The sequence below is a fragment of the Artibeus jamaicensis genome, unplaced genomic scaffold (assembly GCF_021234435.1).
Source record: "Artibeus jamaicensis isolate MK-2021 breed Jamaican fruit bat unplaced genomic scaffold, CSHL_Jam_final contig_700, whole genome shotgun sequence".
Taxonomy (NCBI): Eukaryota; Metazoa; Chordata; class Mammalia; order Chiroptera; family Phyllostomidae; genus Artibeus; species Artibeus jamaicensis.
The window spans coordinates 7,263,613-7,283,707 of record NW_026521930.1 but is presented as its reverse complement, the minus strand read 5'-3'; the positions used below and the strand labels follow the sequence as shown (position 1 = coordinate 7,283,707).

The window sequence follows — 20,095 nt, the reverse complement described above, 5'->3', positions numbered from 1 at the left end:
CAGCTGACTGGCCTACGTATATCCCTCCCATTGATCTGCCAACAGCAACCAAGGATCAACTACAAAAGGAGAGTATACTCAGTACAGGACCTAGCTTGGGTGATAAGGGAGGCTGTGCCACTGGACCCTATAGGACACCTACTACAGCAGGCCACACTACCAAGACAGGGAGTCATAGCAGCTCTACTTAATACATAGACACAAACACAGGGAGGTTGCCAAAATGAGTAGACATAGAAACTGAATGAAAAAACAGATCAAAATTCCAGAAAAGAACTAGACAAATGGAGGTAAGCAATCTATCTCCATTTAAAACACTGCAAAGTTCAAAACACTGGTTATAAGGATGCTCAAGGAACTTAGTGAGGACTCCGACAGCATAAAAAAGATCCAGTCAGTAATGAAGGACACACTAATTAAAATATAGAATACAAGAGAACAACAGTAGAGTGGATGAAGTTGAGAATCAAATCAATGATTTGGAATGTAAGGAAGCAAATAAAAACCAATCAAAACAACAAGAAGAAAAAAGAATCCAGAAAGTGAGGACACTGTAAAACACCCTCCAGGACAACTTTTAACAGGTCCGACATTCACCTCATAGGGGCGGCCAGAAGGAGAAGAGAAAGAGCAAGAAATTGGAAATCTATCTGAAAAATAGTGAAAAAAAATTCCCTAATTTGGTGAAGGAAATAGACATGCAAGTCCAGAAAGCACAGAGTCCCAAACAAGATGGATGCAAAGAGACCCACTCCAAGACACATATTTCAACATAATTGAAATGCCAAAGGTTAAAGATAAAGAGAGAATCTAAAAGCAGCAAGAGAAAAGCAGTTAGTTACCTACAGGGGTGTTCCATGAGACTGTCAGCTAATTTCTCAAAAGAAACTTTATAGGCTAGAAGGGACTCGCTAGAAATATTCAAAGTACTGAAAAGCAGGAACCTACAGCCAAGACTGCTTTACAAAGCTATCATTTAGAATAAAAGGGCAGATAAAGCACTTCCTCAGACAAGAAAAAACTAAAGAGTTCATCACCATGAAACCATTATTATATGAAACATTAAAAGGACTTAAGAAAAAGATCAAAACTATGAGCAATAAAACGGTAATAAATACATACCTATCTATCAACAACTGAATCTAAAAAACAAACCAAGCAAATAAGAAGAACAGAGACAGAGTCATGGATACAAAGAGCATTTTTTTAATAGATTTTACTTATTTATTTACTTTTAGAGAGAAGGGAACGGAAGGAGAAAGAGACAGAGAGAAACATCAATGTGTGCTTTCCTCTCACACCCCTTCCTGGGGACCTGGCCCACAACCCAGACATGTGCCCTGACTGGGAATTGAACCAGTGATTCTTTGGTTCACAGGCCAGCACTCAATCCACTGAGCCACACCAGCCACAGCTACAGAGAACATTTCGATGGTTGCCAGATGGGAGGGGGTACAGGGGAATGGGTGAAGAGGTAAGAGGATTAAAAAGTGCAAATAAGTAGTTACAGAATACTCAGTGGGATATATGGCCCAGTATAGGGAATGGAGTAAAGAACTTACACGCATGACCCATGGACGTGAACAATGGTGTGGGGACTGCCTGAAGGAGTGGGGGGTGCTGGGTGGAGGGGCACAAAGGGGGCGAAGTTGGGACAACTGTAATAATGATCAATAAAATATAATTTAGAAAATTAAAAATAAAAAATACAGCCACATAGTAAAGAGACTTGCAAAGATGTAAAATAATGCTGCTCTTCTCAGTAAATGTCTGTTTGCTTTGAAAAAGTTATTTTTCATTATAATATATTATGTTTATATAATAGATTCATCAGTTATTTTAAAATTAAGAAATATTTGTAAATTTTCTGTTTTAATATCTTTGAGAATATCTGTTTTAATATTTTAAAGAATAACAGTTCTGGGTGAGGGTTGACAATATGGGTAAAAGAAGTCAAAGGGTACAAACTTCCAGTTATGACAAATAAGACCTGGAGATGTAATGTACAGTATGTGATTATAGCTAACAGTACTATATATACTGTTTAAAGTTTCTAAGAGATGCCTTAAAGAGCTCATCTCAAGAAAAAAATTTGTAACTAGGTAAGGTAATGGATGTTAACTTATTATGATGATCATTTCATAATATATACATATATCAAATCATTGTGTTGTACACCTAAAACTAACAGTGTTATATGCCAAGGATACCTCAATTAAAAAAAAAAAAAGAGTAATGGGGCCGACAGACCAAAAAATTTGAAACTACTGGGCTGTCAAGGAAGGTCTGTGGACCTGCACCATCGGCCTCTCTGGGAGTTTGTCAGAAAATACAAACCATCAGGCCCCATCCTACACACGCCAGCTGGAGGAGAACCAGGAAAGAGAGGGCCCGGGGATCTCAGTTTTTACAAGGTCTCTAGGGTTATTCTTATGCTTAATTTTTAAGCATAAAGATAATCATGGACTAAAGATAATCATGTAAAATGAAATGGGGGGAAGTATAAAATGATTTTAGAAAAGACAAAAGAAAAAAATATTCAAAACTATAACAAGACCGGCCAAGATGGAGGCATAGGTGGAAACACTGTGCCTCCTCACACAACCAAGTTTAAAGACAACAAAGTTTTAGTAACAAAAACGCAACTAAATTGAACCATACTGAAGTCCGACAACAACGAACCATTCAGCCACACCGGTAAGAGGGGTGGAGCCAGCGGCTGGAAGAACAGGGTCATGCAGGAAAAAGTGGCTAGACTGACAGGCCCGCAAGCGGTGGTTGGCAGGTCCCAGGTGTGGGGTGGCAACGGGTGGACCCAGTGGGGGTGCAAGATGGCTGGCTGACCACGGTCACACATCCACACACAGATAAACCAGGGGAAGGAGTGGGCAGTGAGACAGACAGCCCAAACCAGGGCCCCAGTGACAGGAATTAAAGCCTAAAAGCACCAACTGGAAAAATTTTCAGGTCAAGGTGCTGGGAGAGGCTCCCAGGCTCACAGAGTTCACTAGAGAGACCCAGAGGGTCCTGGAGGGTGCACAGGCCCACACACCCAGGAGCCGGCACCAGAGGGGCCCGGTTTGCTTGCTTGTGGGAAGCAGCAGAGGGGACCCAAATCTGAGAGAGCAGAACAAATGACCCCGTCCCCACATACAGTGTCACAATCCAGCAACCGGGTGGCCCCACCCTGGTGAACACCTAAGGCTCCACCCCTCACACATAACAGGTGCAACCTGACCAAAACATTATGGCTCAAGCAGAACAGCTCAAAGTCCCAGAACCAATACTTCTAAGTAACCAAGAGATAGCTAACCTATCAGATGCACAGTTCGAAACACTGGTCATCAGGATGCTCAAAGAACTGGTTGATTTTAGTCACAGATTAGATGAACAAATGAAGGCTACGCTAAGTGAAACGAAGGAAAATGCACAGGGAACCAATAGTGATGGGAAGAAAACTGGGTCTCAAATCAAGGGAGTGGACGAGAAGGAAGGAAAAAATGACCAAACAGAAAAGAATGAAGAAACAAGAATTCAAAACATCGAGGAGAGGCTTAGGAACCCCCAGGACATCTTTAAACATTCCAACATCCGAATTATAGGGGTACCAGAAGGGGAAGAGGAATAGCCAAGAGTGGAAAACTTATTTGAACAAATAATAAAGGAGAACTTCCCCAGTCTGGCAAAGGAAATAGACTTCCAGGAAGTCCAGGAAGCTCAGAGAGTCCCAAAGAAGCTGGACCCAAGAAGGAACACACCAAGGCACATCATAATTACATTACCCAAGATTAAAATGAAGGAGAGACTCCTAGAAGCAGCAAGAGATAAGGGGACAGTCACCTACAAAGGAGTTCCAATCAGACTGTCAGCTGATTTCTTAAAAGAGACCTTACAGGCAAGAAGGGGCTGGAAAGAAGTATTCCAAGTCATGAAATCCAAAGACCTACACCTAATATTGCTCTATCCAGCAAAGCTTTCATTTAGAATGGAAGAGCAGATAAAAGTGCTTCTCAAATAAGATCAAGTTCAGGAGCTCATCATCAATATGAAATGTTAAAGGCACTTATCTAAGAAAAAAAGAAGATAAAAAATATGAACAGTGAAAGGACAGCAAACTCACAGTAATTAACAACCACACCTAAAACAAAAGCAAACTAAGAGGACAGCTAGATCAGGAGCAGAACCATAGAAATGAAGATCACATGGAGGGTTAGCAACAGGGAAGTGGGAGAAGGAGAAGGGGGGAGAAGGTACAGAAAATAAGTAGCATAGATGGTAGATAGAAAATAGGGGGGAGGGCAAGAATAGTATGGGAAATATAGAATCTAAAAAACTTGTGACACATGGACACAAACTAAAGGGGGGAATGGTGAGGGTGGGGGTGCAGGTGGAGGGGAATAAAGGGGGGAAATAGGACAACTGTAATGGCATAATCAATAAAACATATTTTTAAAAACTAACATGAAGAAAATTTCCCTGAAGTAAAGATATGACTATACAAAATTAAAGAACTTATTCTGCCCCTCCCAAAAATGATAAAGCATAATCAATACTAAAAACTTTAGGTTTAAGAAAGAAATGTAGGCAGGAAAAAACACACATACAAAGAAGAAAACACTGAATTCAGATTCCTCCACTGTAACATTCAAAGCAAGAAAACAGTGATGCAGTATCTCCAAGTCCTGGGGCAAAGAGTAACTTAACCCACAGCTGTCCTTTAAGTATAAAGAAAGGTGACATTTCTCAAACATGCAAAACTCACATAGGATATTGCTCACAAATTCTTCTTGAGGAGGATACTGAACAATAAAACCATGCAAATAAAGTGATAAGTAGAAGTAAAAAATTAAGGAATGGAGAAGCTGTGGCAAAGGGACTATGCAAGCCCTGGATTTAATGTAGAAGGGTGTGCTCTGTCATCTTTCACAAGCAAGAAGTCTCTAGACATATGGTCTAAAATTAAAACATGGAGTAAGAAACTGGCTTTCATAATCTTTTTTTTCTTAACCTTAGAGATATCTTTTACAAACAAATATTCCTTGTGGAAAATGCATCTTAGAGTCAGCAATTTCTTCCATTTAATACTTCTGTTAAATTAAAACAAAAATGTCATTTTTTATTAAAAAATAAAAATTTATAATACAATGCCATTTTGCCTCTTTATTCAGTTGTATCTCTTGTTTATCAATATATAGACCACAGGTGGCAAACACGAGGCCTGCGGGTCCAATCCAGCCCTCCACCTTGTTTAATCTGGCCCAGCACCTTGTTTCTACCTGGCAGCAACACCAACCTCCCTGCCCCTAGTTAAGGAGTAGTTACATGTATGCAGTCCTAAAACTACATTCGGCCCTTTGAAGGCAACCATGAGGCTGATGTGACCTCCCCGGTGAAAATTAGTTTGACACCCTGGTACAGACAGATGTCTGGAATGATGTTATTTCTGTATGATTGAATAGTCGGTAAATTTTTACATTTTATTTTGTACCTTAACCTTAGCAATTCTCAAAGGTTTTGGTCCTAGAACCCCTTTAACGCTCTTAAAAATATTTTTTGTTTTTTTCTTAAAAATAACATTAAGGAAACCAAAAAGCTTTTGTTTATACAGGCCATTTATACTGGCATTTGTCATATTAGGAATTAAAACTGAAAACCTTTCAAATATTTAGTAACAATAAACCCATTACATGTTAGCATAAATAATGTATTTTCAAATGGAAAAAACTACAATTTGCTTCCCCAAAATAATAAGAATAGCACTGTTTATACATTTTTGGAAATCTCTTTAATATCTGACTTAAAGGAAGATAACTTGATTCTCTCATCTGCTTCTCCATTAAATCTATTGCAGTATGTTCTTTTCACTTACATCAAGAAAACCCAGCTGCACATATAGATATATGAGTAAAAAAGAAAAAAATAACTGTAGCTATTCTTTGATGTAACATTAAAATTTGATGAGTGGTTATTAATAAAAAGATTAATTTGCATTGTTACAAATAGATTAAAAAGTTGCCCCTAAAGAGCTGCATTGAGTACCAGATGCACTCATCATAATCTCAACTGGCCGAGCTGATAAATCACAGGACCCGGTTTCAAAGAATAATGCTAAAAGGGTGTTCAAGTAGAATCTGAAAATGTTCGGTTTGTTACAGGATTGATAAGAAAATTTTGATTTTGAAACTGCTGTGGTGACTTTACACTTGAGTCATACAACTCTCTGCCAAAGATACTGTTTCTGGTATTGCTTTGTTCGTCACCCATGGGCCAAGGGCTGTTTATGGAAGATGCCCGAGTCGGAGGAAACCACCACTACCCAACCAGAATTCTTGGGGCATAGTTTGATCCTTAAACCAGGATCAAAATCAGGCTTTAACGATGAAGAACCAACAGATGCCACCTAAGTATAATCTTAAATTAAATCTGCATGTCTTTGGGCCTGTAAGCCTTTTTAAAGTCTCTTGAACATGTTTAAGTAGGACTAAATTCTGGCTTAAAAAAAAAAAAGGAAATTTGTCCCCACTCTTTAGCTCTGAAGGTTTTTTCTATAATGGGGAATGCTGAATTAAAACACAGATGACAATAACGGTCTTCAGAGCAGCTACCATTGTTGATCTGCTGTTGTTATTTGCTTGGCACCGCACAGAGCACTTACCAAACATATTCTCACTGAATGTCCACAGCTCTGAGGTAGGTATTATTATTGCATTTACAGACTGTTAGGATAATTAAGATAGACTGATTCGGCATTTCCCCCATGTTCCTCAGCTACTGAGAGGCACAGCTGAAGCTGAAACTGAAACCCCAAATCCTATGCTCCTTCCCAGAAGGCAGGTTACCCAGAAAAATTATGTAACCAGGAAAAATGATCAGTAAGAAAGCTAACATTCCAACATAGAAAAAGATTTAGGACTTCGAAGCCATATATACTGTGTATACTATGACTGCAATTACAGAAACTGTTAAGAACAAGGACTAATCAGGAAAGCAAAACAAAAAAAATCTTTTAACGTTGTTTCTCAATGAAAGTGATTTTACTTGGCAGAGTATGGAAGAGATTTTCAAAAATTATATTTTAATCAAAGTGGAAGGACTTATCACAGAACAAAGGCTCTGCATCCCTGAGAGGGCTTTAACAAGCTACCCGTGTAAGAGGGTAGGAACCTTGAGTATAAAACCTATGGGCAACTTTCTCTTCCCTGAACTGGGCCAGGCCCTGGCAGCAACATGCGCCCACGCACCAAGAAATGCATGGATGACTCCAGTGCATTTACTAACTTGGAAGCAACCAAGACATGGTTGGAACACCTATAACCAGCTCATGCGAAGATCCCCCTCAGCTTTTCTACTTTTTTCATTATTAAAATTTCATAAGTTTTCTACTGCATTCTGTATTTACTCACTCAGAATCTCCCAACCTCAGCACTACTGAAATTTGGACTGTCATTCTTTGCTGTTCTGTGCACTGTAGGACATTTTAGCAGCATCCCTAGCCTCCAGTTGCCAGATGCCAACAGTAATCTTTTATCCAGTGATGGTAACTGAAAAATTCCTCCACATTGCCAAATAATTCCCTACAGAGCAAAATCACCCCAACTGAGAACCACTGACCTAACTGCAGCCTCAGTGCAGTAAACTGCAGAGAAACTTTACTCAAGGAGCCCTAGGGGGAGAAAATGAGATCGTAGGAGTTGTGACTGGCTCTCCCAAGTCCCATCTTTCTATAAGTAGCTTATAAGGGAATACCTGGGAAGATTTGCAAGTGCACAAAGATGTGCAATTTTGAAAGAGTTTGGGGGGAAAATAGGAAAGTATAAACTGGTCTCAATCAACTCAAATTCTATAATATAGCTGCTCCCTGAAACACTTTCCATCACCAGTGTTATGTACAGAACTATGAAAATATACACCATGTGAATGAGAAATTTTTGTTGCAGAACAATTAGAGCTAATTCAGAATCACAGCATTGTCTAACATTATTTTGTTCACTTTTTTTCCATTTGTTCAAGCAAAAAAAAAGACAAAAAGACTAAGAGGGCTGAGGCTGCACACGGGCAGAAGGAATAACGGCCTGCAGAGGACACATCCACATCATCCCTCACTTCTCTCCTACCCTCCTTTTACAGCTGCGGACATCAGCAGTCAGAGGGCATGAAGAGGAAGTGGCAGAGTCAGGGTTCAAACCCTGAAGGAGGAGGCTGGCGCAGGTGGTGAGAGGGATTAAGAAAGTCAATTTAGGACAAAGACGGCGCACCTAGATTAGGAATAATAGACTCACGTATTCCTGTCCCACCACTAACTAGTGATGTGACCTCTGGCAAGTTACCCTCCATGAGCCCCCAGTTCGTTTGTAAACCAAATGTAAAACCACCATCTATTTCACATCTACATCTGGTCTGGTCGAAGAAGTTTAGGAGATAAGGCAACAATTTGGGGAACTATTCTGAGAAATAAACCACAAACAGCCTTTAAGACATTTTCTATATCATGACTGTTGCTGCAGGAACTAGTCCCTGGGCTTTTTCTTTGAAAGTGATCAGACAGAAAACAACTTTACAAGACAGTGTATGAGAAAGAGACCGAAGGCCCACAGGGTGCGTCTGACAGGGAGCTGCACGGGATTCAGGCAGGGCAGGGAGGGCCCATCTGGGCTACTGATGGGGTATGTCTAAAAATTATTTGATTATTCACTGGGCCCTGACATTTCTCAGAATGAATTTCCTCCATAAAACTAAGCTTATGGTCAAAAAAGTTAAACACTTTTCTAGAAGTTTTACTGCTTAACTTGGTGTCATGAGTACACAAAGGCAGTTGAGTAAAAGCATCAAAACAAACACTGATTGAATTATCAGTGCTGTCCAAATAATAAGGCAAATTCTGATGATTTTACTTGCAACTGTTACAAAGAAAAAAAAAGTAACAAGTGAACATACCAGCTTAAGAGCTTACTTAACTCCCCAGGCCTCCCCATATTCTCAATTTATTTTGCTTTTTCTCAAATACTAAAATTCAAGGCTTCAAAAATACTTTAATAATGTCCAAGAGGCAACTGTCAATAAGTACACAATGTTGTTTAGGTTTTGTTTATATGGAAATGTCAAATTAGTTCATATTTTATTTTACCTAATCTCATAAACAAAACCTATGCAACACGTGAAAGAGCAAGCATTACTTTTAATTGGTATTTTTTATATTCCCCAACCTGGCCTCAAGGAAAATAAGTCTATCAAAGCATAAACTGAGTTATTAGCTTAATGTACCAACACAAAGCCAACTAAAACACACAGATTTTGGTAGTGGCAAACCATCACAGAAAACCAAGTTTTACTGGGGTATACTGCTACTCCTAACTGTAACTGGATACTAAGCCAGGATTCAACTACCAAAAACAAATTAATTCAAAAGAACTAATCTTTGCAAACTATTACTTAAGTGAAATGACCCATTTTAAGATCAGCTAAATAAATTGCAGGAGATTCCAAGGGGTGCTCTCATAAAATCAAATTTCTGCATCATTTGCAATTTTATTCTTTAATCAAATATTTCAAAATAAAAATCTGCTAAGTCACCTCAAATATCTACTTTGAAAGTGAAGGTTTGCTACCAAGTACAAATAAAGTTGAATTTCCTTTGGGTTTTTAATATCCTCTAAACCTCTGTAATAGATTTTAATGTAAGAAGCATGGCAAATGACTCTAAATGTTTTTAATCCAAGTATGATAAATGGAGTCTGGAATAACTGAGTATACTATGAGCAGTCCCCAAAACCTCAAGATAATATTTTCAATTCTCTAGTAACTGCAAGAATTTCAATTCCACATATTAATAACAGGCTACATCAAATAGCGTGGGCTCAGAGATGTCTGATTTCAACAGCCTACTTCCTTGGGGTGAAAGATTAAGATGTGGAAATATTTCTCATTAGCCACATCAACCTTTATAGTAGAGGAAGAAAGATGTGCCAATTCACAGGATGTACTCTACTTGAAAAGCATCTGAGATCATTTAGTGTAAACAGAAGCATTTAGAAACTAAAAGTTCCTGCTCAGACACAATTTCCTCTTTCCATCCATTCTTGAAAGTAGCCATTTTTAGGTGAACTGCATCCTAACTTTTGAAACAGATATTAATATAACTGTGGACAATAACTAACCACAGTAAACTATTAAATGACCACTGCAAATATGCCCAGGCTTTATTAAATTATTCTGAACTGATGCAAAGTCAGAGCTGATCACTACACACTGGTCTTCAATCTGCCCAGGCCAACATGACTCTTCTCTGAGACCAGTGGGGAAGAAAGCACTCCGTGTCCCCAGTCCCCTCCTTCAGGCAGCAGTGACCCCTGCATAACTACAAAGCAGAGCTGTCAAGCCCACAGGCACCTACCAATCTCAGCAGGAGCAATAAAGCCATGAAAACTGAGAAAGAAAAACAAATCAGGAGAATAAGCAGTTCTGAGCTGAAGGGGATGGAAAGCGACAGACAGATCAAAGGTGCCATCTTCCTGATGGGCAAGGAAGAAACAAAATATGACGTTCAAAATATTATATTAGAAAGTATGAGTACTTAGGGGGAACTAAGAAAGCTACCTACTCAGAAAACATGGGCAAAAAGGCCAAAAATAGATTAAGGAAGCACCAGCATCTTTATCTGGCATAAATAAGCAATTGCTATCCTGCCGACACCCTCAACTGCACATAAAAAGAGAAAGGCCATGTGTGGTGGGCAGATCATACCACTTTCTCCTGAGGTTGGGGACGGTGGTGGGGTGGCAGCAGTAACGCTGTGCTTGTCCCAGACAGTCTCCAAGATACCTATGTACAAGAGAGGAGAAACAAATGAGTTTAAGAGAAAAATAAAGTCCAACATATGCAAATCAGATTCAGAAAAGCAATTTATTGATATCTTTGATCAAACATCAGTGTCTAAAGATCCCTCTCTCAAGTGTATGTCTGGCTTTTTAAAAAATTCTCACCTGAGGATATGTTTGATTTTAGAGAGAGGAGGGGCGCAAAGAAACATCAATGTGACCCTGGCTGGTATAGCTCAGTGGACTAGCTCGGGATGCAAACCAAAGGGTTACCAGTTCGATTCCCAGTCAGGGCACATGCCTGGGTTGTGGGTCAGGTCCCCAGTAGGGGTCCACGTGAGAAGCAACCACACACTGATGTTTCTCTCCCTTTCTCCTGCATGTCCCCTCTCTCCAAATAAACAAAATCTTTAAAAATAAGTAAATAAATAATAAAAATTAAAAAAGAAACATTGATATGAGAGAGAAACATCAGTTGGTTGCCTCCCATACACACCCCCACCTGGGATCAAACCCACAACCTTAGTATGTGCCCTGACCGGGAATTGAACCTGCAACATTTTAGTGTACAGGGATGACACTCCATCCAACTGAGAAACCTGGCCAAGGCTCTCACTACTTCTTCCACAGGGCCACTCAGATATTCCAAACTCAATTTACCTTCCCCCCACAAACCTGCCACTAATCCTCTTATTTTCCTCACCGAGGAAACAGCACCATCCGTATCATCTCAGCAACTGGCCTCTGCTCTTCCCACCTCGCCCCACCCCACCCCCACACACAAGGCTTCATCATGCTGACTGAACTGTTTCTTGTTCCTTCCACACAGGTCCTTCCCTTTCTCAGCTTCTGACCTGCTCTCCTCCCCCAGAATCCCAACTTGACCTTCACACCAGAGTAACTACTACCTCTCTAGTCCCCAGAATTCCACTCAGCTATCATCTCCTCCAGGAAGTCTTCCTATCTGTTGCACATAAAACATACCTCTACTATAGCTATTAACACAGTTTTAACTGTCCTTCTCTGCCACTAGAGTAAATATTACCAGAGGGCAGAGACTGTGTTTTATTCCTCTTTGTTTCTCCTTACAGAACCTGACACCTATGAGGATCACAAAAGCTTTTGAAAATATTTTGTTCTCAAAGTATTTTAATATTATAGGATGGATAACCTTAAAAATATCATACTAAGTAAAAGAAGCCAGACACAAAAGGTCACATATCATATGATTCCATTTTTATGAAAAATCCAAATAGAAAAACCCATAGACTAAACAAGGGAAAATCACAGCAGATTAAATCTCATCTATCTTAATATATCAAATTGCGGTTCTGAAAAAGGCCCCAGCCAATCAGTGATTGTGATGGCCAAAAACGTTCATTCACTGGCTCCCACTGATTTGGTTCCACAGACCTCCCCTACTGTGCAGGAAAGCATTAGAGAGTACTATTGTGAAGAGGTGTTTACTGAATTGCTATATAATACACAATATAGAATATTCGAAATAAAACACGATAAAAGTGTTAAAAAAAGAAAAGAAAAATCCACAGAGACAGACCTGGGGTGGGGTGGGGGGCACTGTAAATGCCTGAAGTAGAGGTATCAGACCTGGTCCCTAACAGGAGAAATTTCACATCTAGTCAGGGGTGTCGATAAGTGCTTTGAGTGAATGATGAGGGTTGGGTTTCCACCTAGGGATCTGGACAAGGACAGTGGCAAATAACCAGATTAATTTTGATCAAGCATTCTTATAACCAATGATAAGTGCACACTACATGTCAAGCACTTTTGCAACACATACAAAAAAAAAAAAAAAAAACGGGTAGAGGAGCTGAAAATGCGAACACTTTGCACTAGAACATTTCCAAGCAAGCCCAGGCTCCTGACACTCACCAAGCTGTACCTGCACCACCTAACAAGCAGCTCCACTGGCAGCACCATGGTCACCGCCCTGCCAGCTCAGGGTGCTCCGCTCTCTTCCTACCTCCTATCACATTCTGTTTACTGTTACTCTTCACACATTGTTATGTGGCTCTGACAGAAAATAGACAAGATGAGCCCTGGCTGGTGTGGCTCGGCTGGAGCACAGTCCCATAAATTGAAAGGTCGTGGGTTCGATGCCTGGTCAGGGCACATGCTTAGGTTGCAGGTCTGGTCCCCAATCGGGGTGCATATAAAAGGCAACCAATCGATGTTTCTTTCTCTCCCTCCCTCCCTCCCTCCTTCTCCTCTTTCTAAATAAGCAGTTCTCAGGTAGGATTAAAAAAAAAAAAAAAGATGGCAAAGAAAATGCTGCATACAACTACAACCTAGCACACAGGGCACTGATCGCACCCCCTGTCTCGTGTCCCCCACACATAATTTGAAATTTTTGTATTTCCCTACTTCTTCCATTTCTTCTCATCTTAAATACAAATTATTTTCAATAAAGTGCTTGCCACCCACCTTACTTAGACTGCAGAAATCAACATTTTCTGCACATTCCTATGACCTACTCTATACCTCATCGATCACAGTAAGAGTGAGGACTAATTAATGGAAGATTTTAAGGAAAGTAAATTACAAATATTTTTTGAGGTCCTACCATATGCCAGGCACTGGGCTGGTGCTGGGAATATAGCTCCACATCCTTTCCATTTTTGTGCTTGGTCCAGTAACAGCTAAAACAACTGCTCAAAAATACTGAGGGCAAGTCCTGAGCTCTAGGTGTGTGCAGGCAGGCCTCTGTCTTTTGGCATCACCTCTCCTCACCTGTCAGTAGGCTGAGCACTGTCTGCACCTGGTCCAGCAGCAGCTTCCGCAACTCCTCCTTCCGAGCCACACTGAGGTCTTCACGGGGACAAGCCAGCTCTTCTGAAGTTGTCTTTAACATGATCAGCCCAAGGGGGGTTGTCACAGGGGACTGGATCAACTGTCAGGAAAAAGTAAGTTCTGAGCAAATTGTTTTAGCCATTAAGGTTCAAAGAGGACTGGGTAACATTAAACCTGTGAAGTACACCTGCGTGTTTAATCTTACATGAGCAGGTTACATAAATCAACATTTTAGAAAAAATGACTTAGAGTGTATATTTATATACCTCTTTTAACCACTCAAAATATATTCTCATCTTATTTTAAAGACAAAATGATAATACCATAAACTTAAAAATTACACCGATGCACTGTTACACCTAACACAGGATTTTTAAACACATCCAAATTCTACACACCACTTTGGTTACTTTGCCCAGGTTAATGTATTAGTTATGTGTAAACTAATTTGTGGTATCTTTTCAACATTCAGTTGTTACATCAACTGTACATTTCTAAGCTTTGTACGCTTCATGCAAGTTCAAGATTAAACGTGGCAAGCAGAATCACTGCATGCACATTATTAAATTATAACTACAGCTATGATTTTGCAAATACTATGCAGCAAATTAAATTATTTTCAGTAGCACCTACAATATCCACTACACCACATGTGGCAAACACAAGGCCTGTAGGCCGAATCTGGCCCTCCACCTTATTTTATCCACCTAGCACCTCATTTCTACCCAGCAGCCTCCAGGCTCCCTGCCCCTAGTTAAGGAGTAGTTACATTTCTACAGTCCTAAAATTACATTCCGCCCTTTGAAGGCAACCTCAAGGCTGATGTGGCCCCTGGTGAAAATGAGTTTGACACCCTTGTACTACACCATAAGAAAGTTCCCTTAATAAAGACTTCCAGCCAAGATGGAGGCGTAGGTAGACACACTATGCCTCCTCGCACAACCAAAATAAGGAGGACAAAAATTTAGAAACAAAATAACCAGTACTGACAGAAAATTGAACTGTTATGAAAGTTGGACAACCAAGGAGTTAAAGTAGACACATTCATCCAGACTGGTAGGAGGGGCAGAGTTGGGCAGCTGAATGGAAAGAAATCGGAAAAAAAAAAAAAAGCAGGGGCCGGAGAACCCAGTGAGGCAGTGGGTTGTAGAGGGGTACCGCGCACAAGGCGGCTGACAGATCCGGCAGTCCCACATTAGCATGCAGACAAACCAGGCAAAACTGGGGAGCGAGACAGACCAGGCATACCAGGGTGCCAGCACATGAAAATAAAAGCCTCAAAACACCAATGGAAAATACCTGTGGGATTGAGGTGCCAGGAGAGACTCCTAGCCTCACAGGAGAGTTCGTTGGAGAGACCCACAGGGTCCTAGAATGTAACCCAGGAACCAGAACCAGAAAGGCCCAGTTTGTTCAGGGGAAGCAGTGGAAGGAGCTGAAATCCAGTAAAGAGTGGAGCAAGTGCCATTGTCCCTCTCGGACCTCTGCCCCACAAACAGCGTCACAACCCAGTCACTGGGTTGACCCACCCTGGTGAACACCTAAGGCTCTGCCCCTTACTACGTAACGGGGACATCAAGACAAAAAATGGCCCAAATGAAAGAACAGATCAAAGCTCCAGAAAAAATACAACTAAGCAACAAATAGCCAACCTATCAGATGCACAGTTCAAAGCACTGGTTTGGGATGCTCACAGAATTGGTTGAATTTGATCACAAATTAGATAAACAAATGAAAGCCATGCTAGGTGAAATGAAGGAAAATGTACAGGGAACCAATAGTGATGGGAAGAAAACTGGGACTCAAATCACGGGAGTAGACCAGAAGGAAGAAAAAAAGGACCAAACAGAAAAGAATGAAGAAACAAGAATTCAAAAAAAATTAGGAGAGGCTTAGGAACCTCCAGGACATCTTTCAACATTCCAACATCCGAATTATAGGGGTACCAGAAGGGGAAGAGGAATAGCCAAGAGTGGAAAACTTATTTGAACAAATAATAAAGGAGAACTTCCCCAGTCTGGCAAAGGAAATAGACTTCCAGGAAGTCCAAGAAGCTCAGAGAGTCCCAAAGAAGTTGGACCCAAGAAGGAAACACCAAGGCACATCATAATATATTACCCAAGATTAAAATGAAGGAGAGAGTCCTAGAAGCAGCGAGAGATAAGCAGTAGGAGACAGTTACCTACAAAGGAGTTCCCATCAGACTGTCAGCTGATTTCTCAAAAGAGACCTTGCAGGCAAGAAGGGGCTGGGAAGAAGTATTCCAAGTCATGAAAGGCAAGGACCTACATCTAAAATTGCTCTATCCAGCAAAGCTTTCATTTAGAATGGAAGGGCAGATCAGGTGCTTCTCAGTTAAAATCAAGTTAAAGGAGTTCATCATCACCAAGCTCTTATTTTATGAAATGTTAAAGGGATTTATCCAAGAAAAAGAAGATAAAAAAACATGTACAGTAAAATGACAGCAAACTCACAAATACAAACAACCACACCTAAAACAAAAACAGAAACAAACTAAGAACAGGAACAGAACCGCAGAAATGGAGATCATATAGAGGGTTATCAACAGGGGAGTGGGAAGAGGGGAGAGGGGAGAGGGGGAAAAGGTACAGAGAATAAGTAGCATAGATGGTAGGTAGAAAATAGTGAGAGGGCAAGAATAGTATAGGAAATGTAGAAGCTGAAGACTTATGACACGTGGACATGAACTAAAGGAGGAATGTGAGTGGGAGAGGGTGTGCAGAGTGGAGGGGAATGAAGGGGGGAAATGGGACAACTGTAATAGTATAATCAATAAAAAATATTTTTAAAAAAATTTTTAAAAGATGGAGGCACAGGTAAACATAGTACTCACATCTTCCCACAAGCATATCAAAATAACAACTAAACTACAGAACTACCATCATTCAGAACTTCCTGAACTTGACCTGAACAGAAGTCCTATGACTTAGGATTTAAAGAAGCCACATCAAGACTGGTAGGAGGAGTGGAGACACAGAATGGGCTAGTCCCGCACCCACGTGTGGCATATAAAAATGGGGAGGGATATTTCAGCTGCAGAGGTCCCCCACGAAGGAGTAAGGGTTCCCAGCCCCACACCAGGCCCCTAAGCCCAAGGTTCCAGTGCTGGGAAGAGATGTTCCCATAACTTCTGACTGTACGAATCAGCAAGAATTGAGGCTGAGTAAGACAAAGGGCTTCTGGAGTCCCAGGCAGTTCCTCTGAAAGGGTTTGCAAACAAATTCACTCTTGACTCTCTCTTTCTGAGCTCCAGTGCTGGGATAGCTTCTGGAAAGACACCAGGAACATACAGATGAGAGCTGAGGGACCACTTTCACCCAGACAAAAGTGCTAGCAGAGGCCACTGTTCCTGATGAGCCCTTCCCCCCACAGGTATTGGCAGCTGGGCTGAGTCTCCAACAACCCAGCTATCACTGTTTGTCCCACCCTGATAATTCCCTGAGGCCCCACCCCACCAAACTTGCAAGTCTGCCCAAGCTGTTTCCAGTGCCTTTTCCATATAAATGGCCTGTCTTGGCTCCTGCTTCAGACTTTCCTAAAATCTCTCAAACAAGCAACATCTGGCCTCAGCATGCCCCACACCTCTCACTAAGTGGCCACAGGCCCAGCATTAGCAGCAGCCAGCTGCGGTTTGCAGCTTGCCCCCTTCTGGGCACCTCCAAGCCCAGCACAAATAGCATCCAACCACAGATAGCTTTGTAGCTCATGCAGGGTGGCTCCAAGCAGAACACAGGCAGCAGCTGACTTTGGCCTGCACCTCCTGGGAGGTCCCAGAACCAGCACACCTGGTGAACAGCTTCAGACCATGTCGAACCACCACCCAACCACTTCCACAGAGACACACTCAAGGGGGTACACTCAGCAGGCACCAGAGCCCAGATGAATTAAGACCTGCTCTGGGGGGATCCCTCCCACTGACAAGAGAACAACAATCATGGCTCAAATACAACAGGAAGGTGAACACAGTCCACGCGGGGCGGGGCGGGGCGGGGCGGGGGGGAGGGGAGGCAACTGGAATGCCAAGTTTGGATGATAGGGGAGGCTGTGCCACTGGACCCTACAGGGCACCTACTACATTAGGCCACTCTACCAAGCACAGGGGACACAGTAGTTCTACCTAATACATAGAAAAACACAGGGAGTCTGCCAAAATAAGGAGACAAAGAAATATGCCCCAAATGAAAGAACAGAACCAAACTCCAGTAAAAGAGACAAGGAATCTACCAGATAAAAAGTTCAAAACATCAGTTATATGGATGCTCAGGGAACTTAGGGCAAGAGTAGTTGAACTAAGACAGAACTTCAACACCGTCAAGAATGACACGGAACCCACCTACAAAAGCATGTCTGTGATTCCCAGTCTTTGGGCACGTAAGAATTGGAGGCAAAGAAATGTGGACTTGGAAAAGTCTGGGGCAGCTTGCTCCCTGCAGGCTCAAGATTAACCATTCCACATTTTTAACAAAGGACATGTAAACCATAAAAAAGAACCAGTCAGTAAAGAAAGACACACTAATTGAAATGAAGAATAAATTACAGTGAATCAACAGTAGAGTGCATGAAGCTGAGAACCAAATCAACAATTTGAAATACACGAAAAGAAAACACACAATCAGAACAACAAGAAAAAAGAACCCCCCAAAATGAAGACAGTATAAGGAGCCTCTGAGACAAATTCAAGCATATCAGCATTCACATCATGGGGCTGCTGGAAGGAGAAAAGAGAGTGCAAAAAATTAAAAATCTATTTGAAAAAAATGCCAGAAAACTGGTAAAAGAAACAGACATATAAGTCCAGGAAGTGCAGAGTTCCAAACAAGATGAACCCAAAGAGACCCACACCAAACACATCATAATTAAAATGCAAAAGATTAAATACAAAGAGAGAATGTTAAAAGCAGCAAGAAAAAAGCAGTTAGTTACCTGTAAGGGAGCTCTCATAAGACTGTTAACTGATTGCTCAAAAGAAACTTTGCAGGCCAGAAGGGAGTAGCAAGAAATACTCAAAGTGATGAAAAGTAAAGACCTACAACCAAGATTATTCTACCCAGCAAACCTATAACTTAGAATCAAAGGACGTATAAAGAACTTCCCAGACCAGGACAAGTTAAATGAGTTCATCACTACCAAATCAGTACCTACAGGAAATGTTAAAAGGTCTTCTTTAAGCCCTGGCCATGTGGCTCAGTTGGTTGGAGTGTTGTCCCATAAACCAAAAGGTCACAGGTTCAATTCCCAGTCAGGGCACATACCTAGGTTGCAAGTTTGGTTCCCGGTTAGGATGTATGAGGGGCAGCTGATCAATGTTTCTTTCTCACACTGGTGCTTCCATCCCCCTCTCTCTCTTTCCCTCCCTCCCCCTCTAAAATCAATAAGCATGTTCTCAGGTGAGGATTTTAAAAAGGTGAAAGAAAAAAAGATTTAAAATATTAATAAAACGGCAATAAATACGTATCTATCAATAAGCGAATCTAAAAAACCAAAATAAACAAAAAAGCAGAACAGAAACAGACTCATAGATACAGAGACCATTTTGAAAGTTGCCAGATGGGAGAAGAGATTGGAGGGGTGGGTGAAAAGAGGGGCAGGATTACAAAGTACTAATTGGTTGTTACAGAATAGTCACGGGGTTATATATATAAAGCACAGCATAGGGAATGCAGCCAATAATATTCTAATAACTCTGTGTGGTGTCAGATGGGTGCAAATTTATTGAGATGATCACTTACTAAGTTATATAATGTCTTATCACCTGAAACTAATACAATATTATATGTCAACTGTAATTGAAAAATAAAAAGATTTAAATTAAAAAAAGAAAGAAGAAATGCAGGTACTTTACTTTGCCTTGAAAACTCTTCCCATTGCATACCAAGGAAAAGTTCACCCCCAAAGAATAGGAAAAGTACTCAATCATGGGGACTCTGATAAAGTCCACTGCCCTCAGAAGCAGCATTGTATAAACACAGTAGCACTCCACGGAGTATTAAAAATGCTCTTTATGGGTGACAGGCAGAAAACAGACCTTTGGTGGTAAGCCTGCAGCAGAGTATACAGATATCAAGTTACAATCTTGTCTACCTATTATTTATCATGTGAACGTTACCTCATTTTTAAAAAATGTTCTCTATGAAATCTCTTGAACAATAAAACTTCCAAGTACAGCCTCCAAAAGTTCACTCTTCATTTTCTACAAGTTTGAACTATTTCTAACACCAACTTACACTCAGATAATGCAGGAAGAAAGGAACAGAAAACCCTCACCTAACAATTTTCCTTCCATAATAGAGCAGAACTGACCCTTCATGAGCACCCTTTTTTTCATTTGGAGACTTCTGGGTTATCCATCCATATTTTACAAGATTTCCGTTACTTCCCCCCTTTTACTTCTTCCTTTTTGTGGCGTCTCTATTTTCCCCCAAGCCCTCAATCTTACTCTCTCAGCTGGG

At 40.9% G+C, this 20,095-nt stretch overlaps 1 protein-coding gene and 1 non-coding gene across 3 annotated transcripts in view; one reads left to right on the top strand and one right to left on the bottom strand.

Annotated features, from left to right (window-relative positions):
- XPO6 (exportin 6) overlaps positions 1–20,095 on the bottom strand; it is a 120,777-nt gene that overhangs the window by 57,975 nt on the left and 42,707 nt on the right. For both annotated transcript variants that reach the window (XM_053671478.1, XM_037140020.2), the window contains exons 5-6: positions 13,566–13,725; positions 10,741–10,818 (exon numbers count right to left, since the gene is read on the bottom strand). In XM_053671478.1, coding sequence (XP_053527453.1) covers positions 10,741–10,818; positions 13,566–13,725 — 238 coding nt within the window. The remainder of the gene's footprint in view (positions 1–10,740; positions 10,819–13,565; positions 13,726–20,095) is intronic.
- Positions 17,975–18,104, top strand: LOC119045371 (small nucleolar RNA SNORA38). Its single transcript, XR_005081774.1, has one exon. It is a non-coding gene; the product is annotated as a small nucleolar RNA SNORA38 (small nucleolar RNA).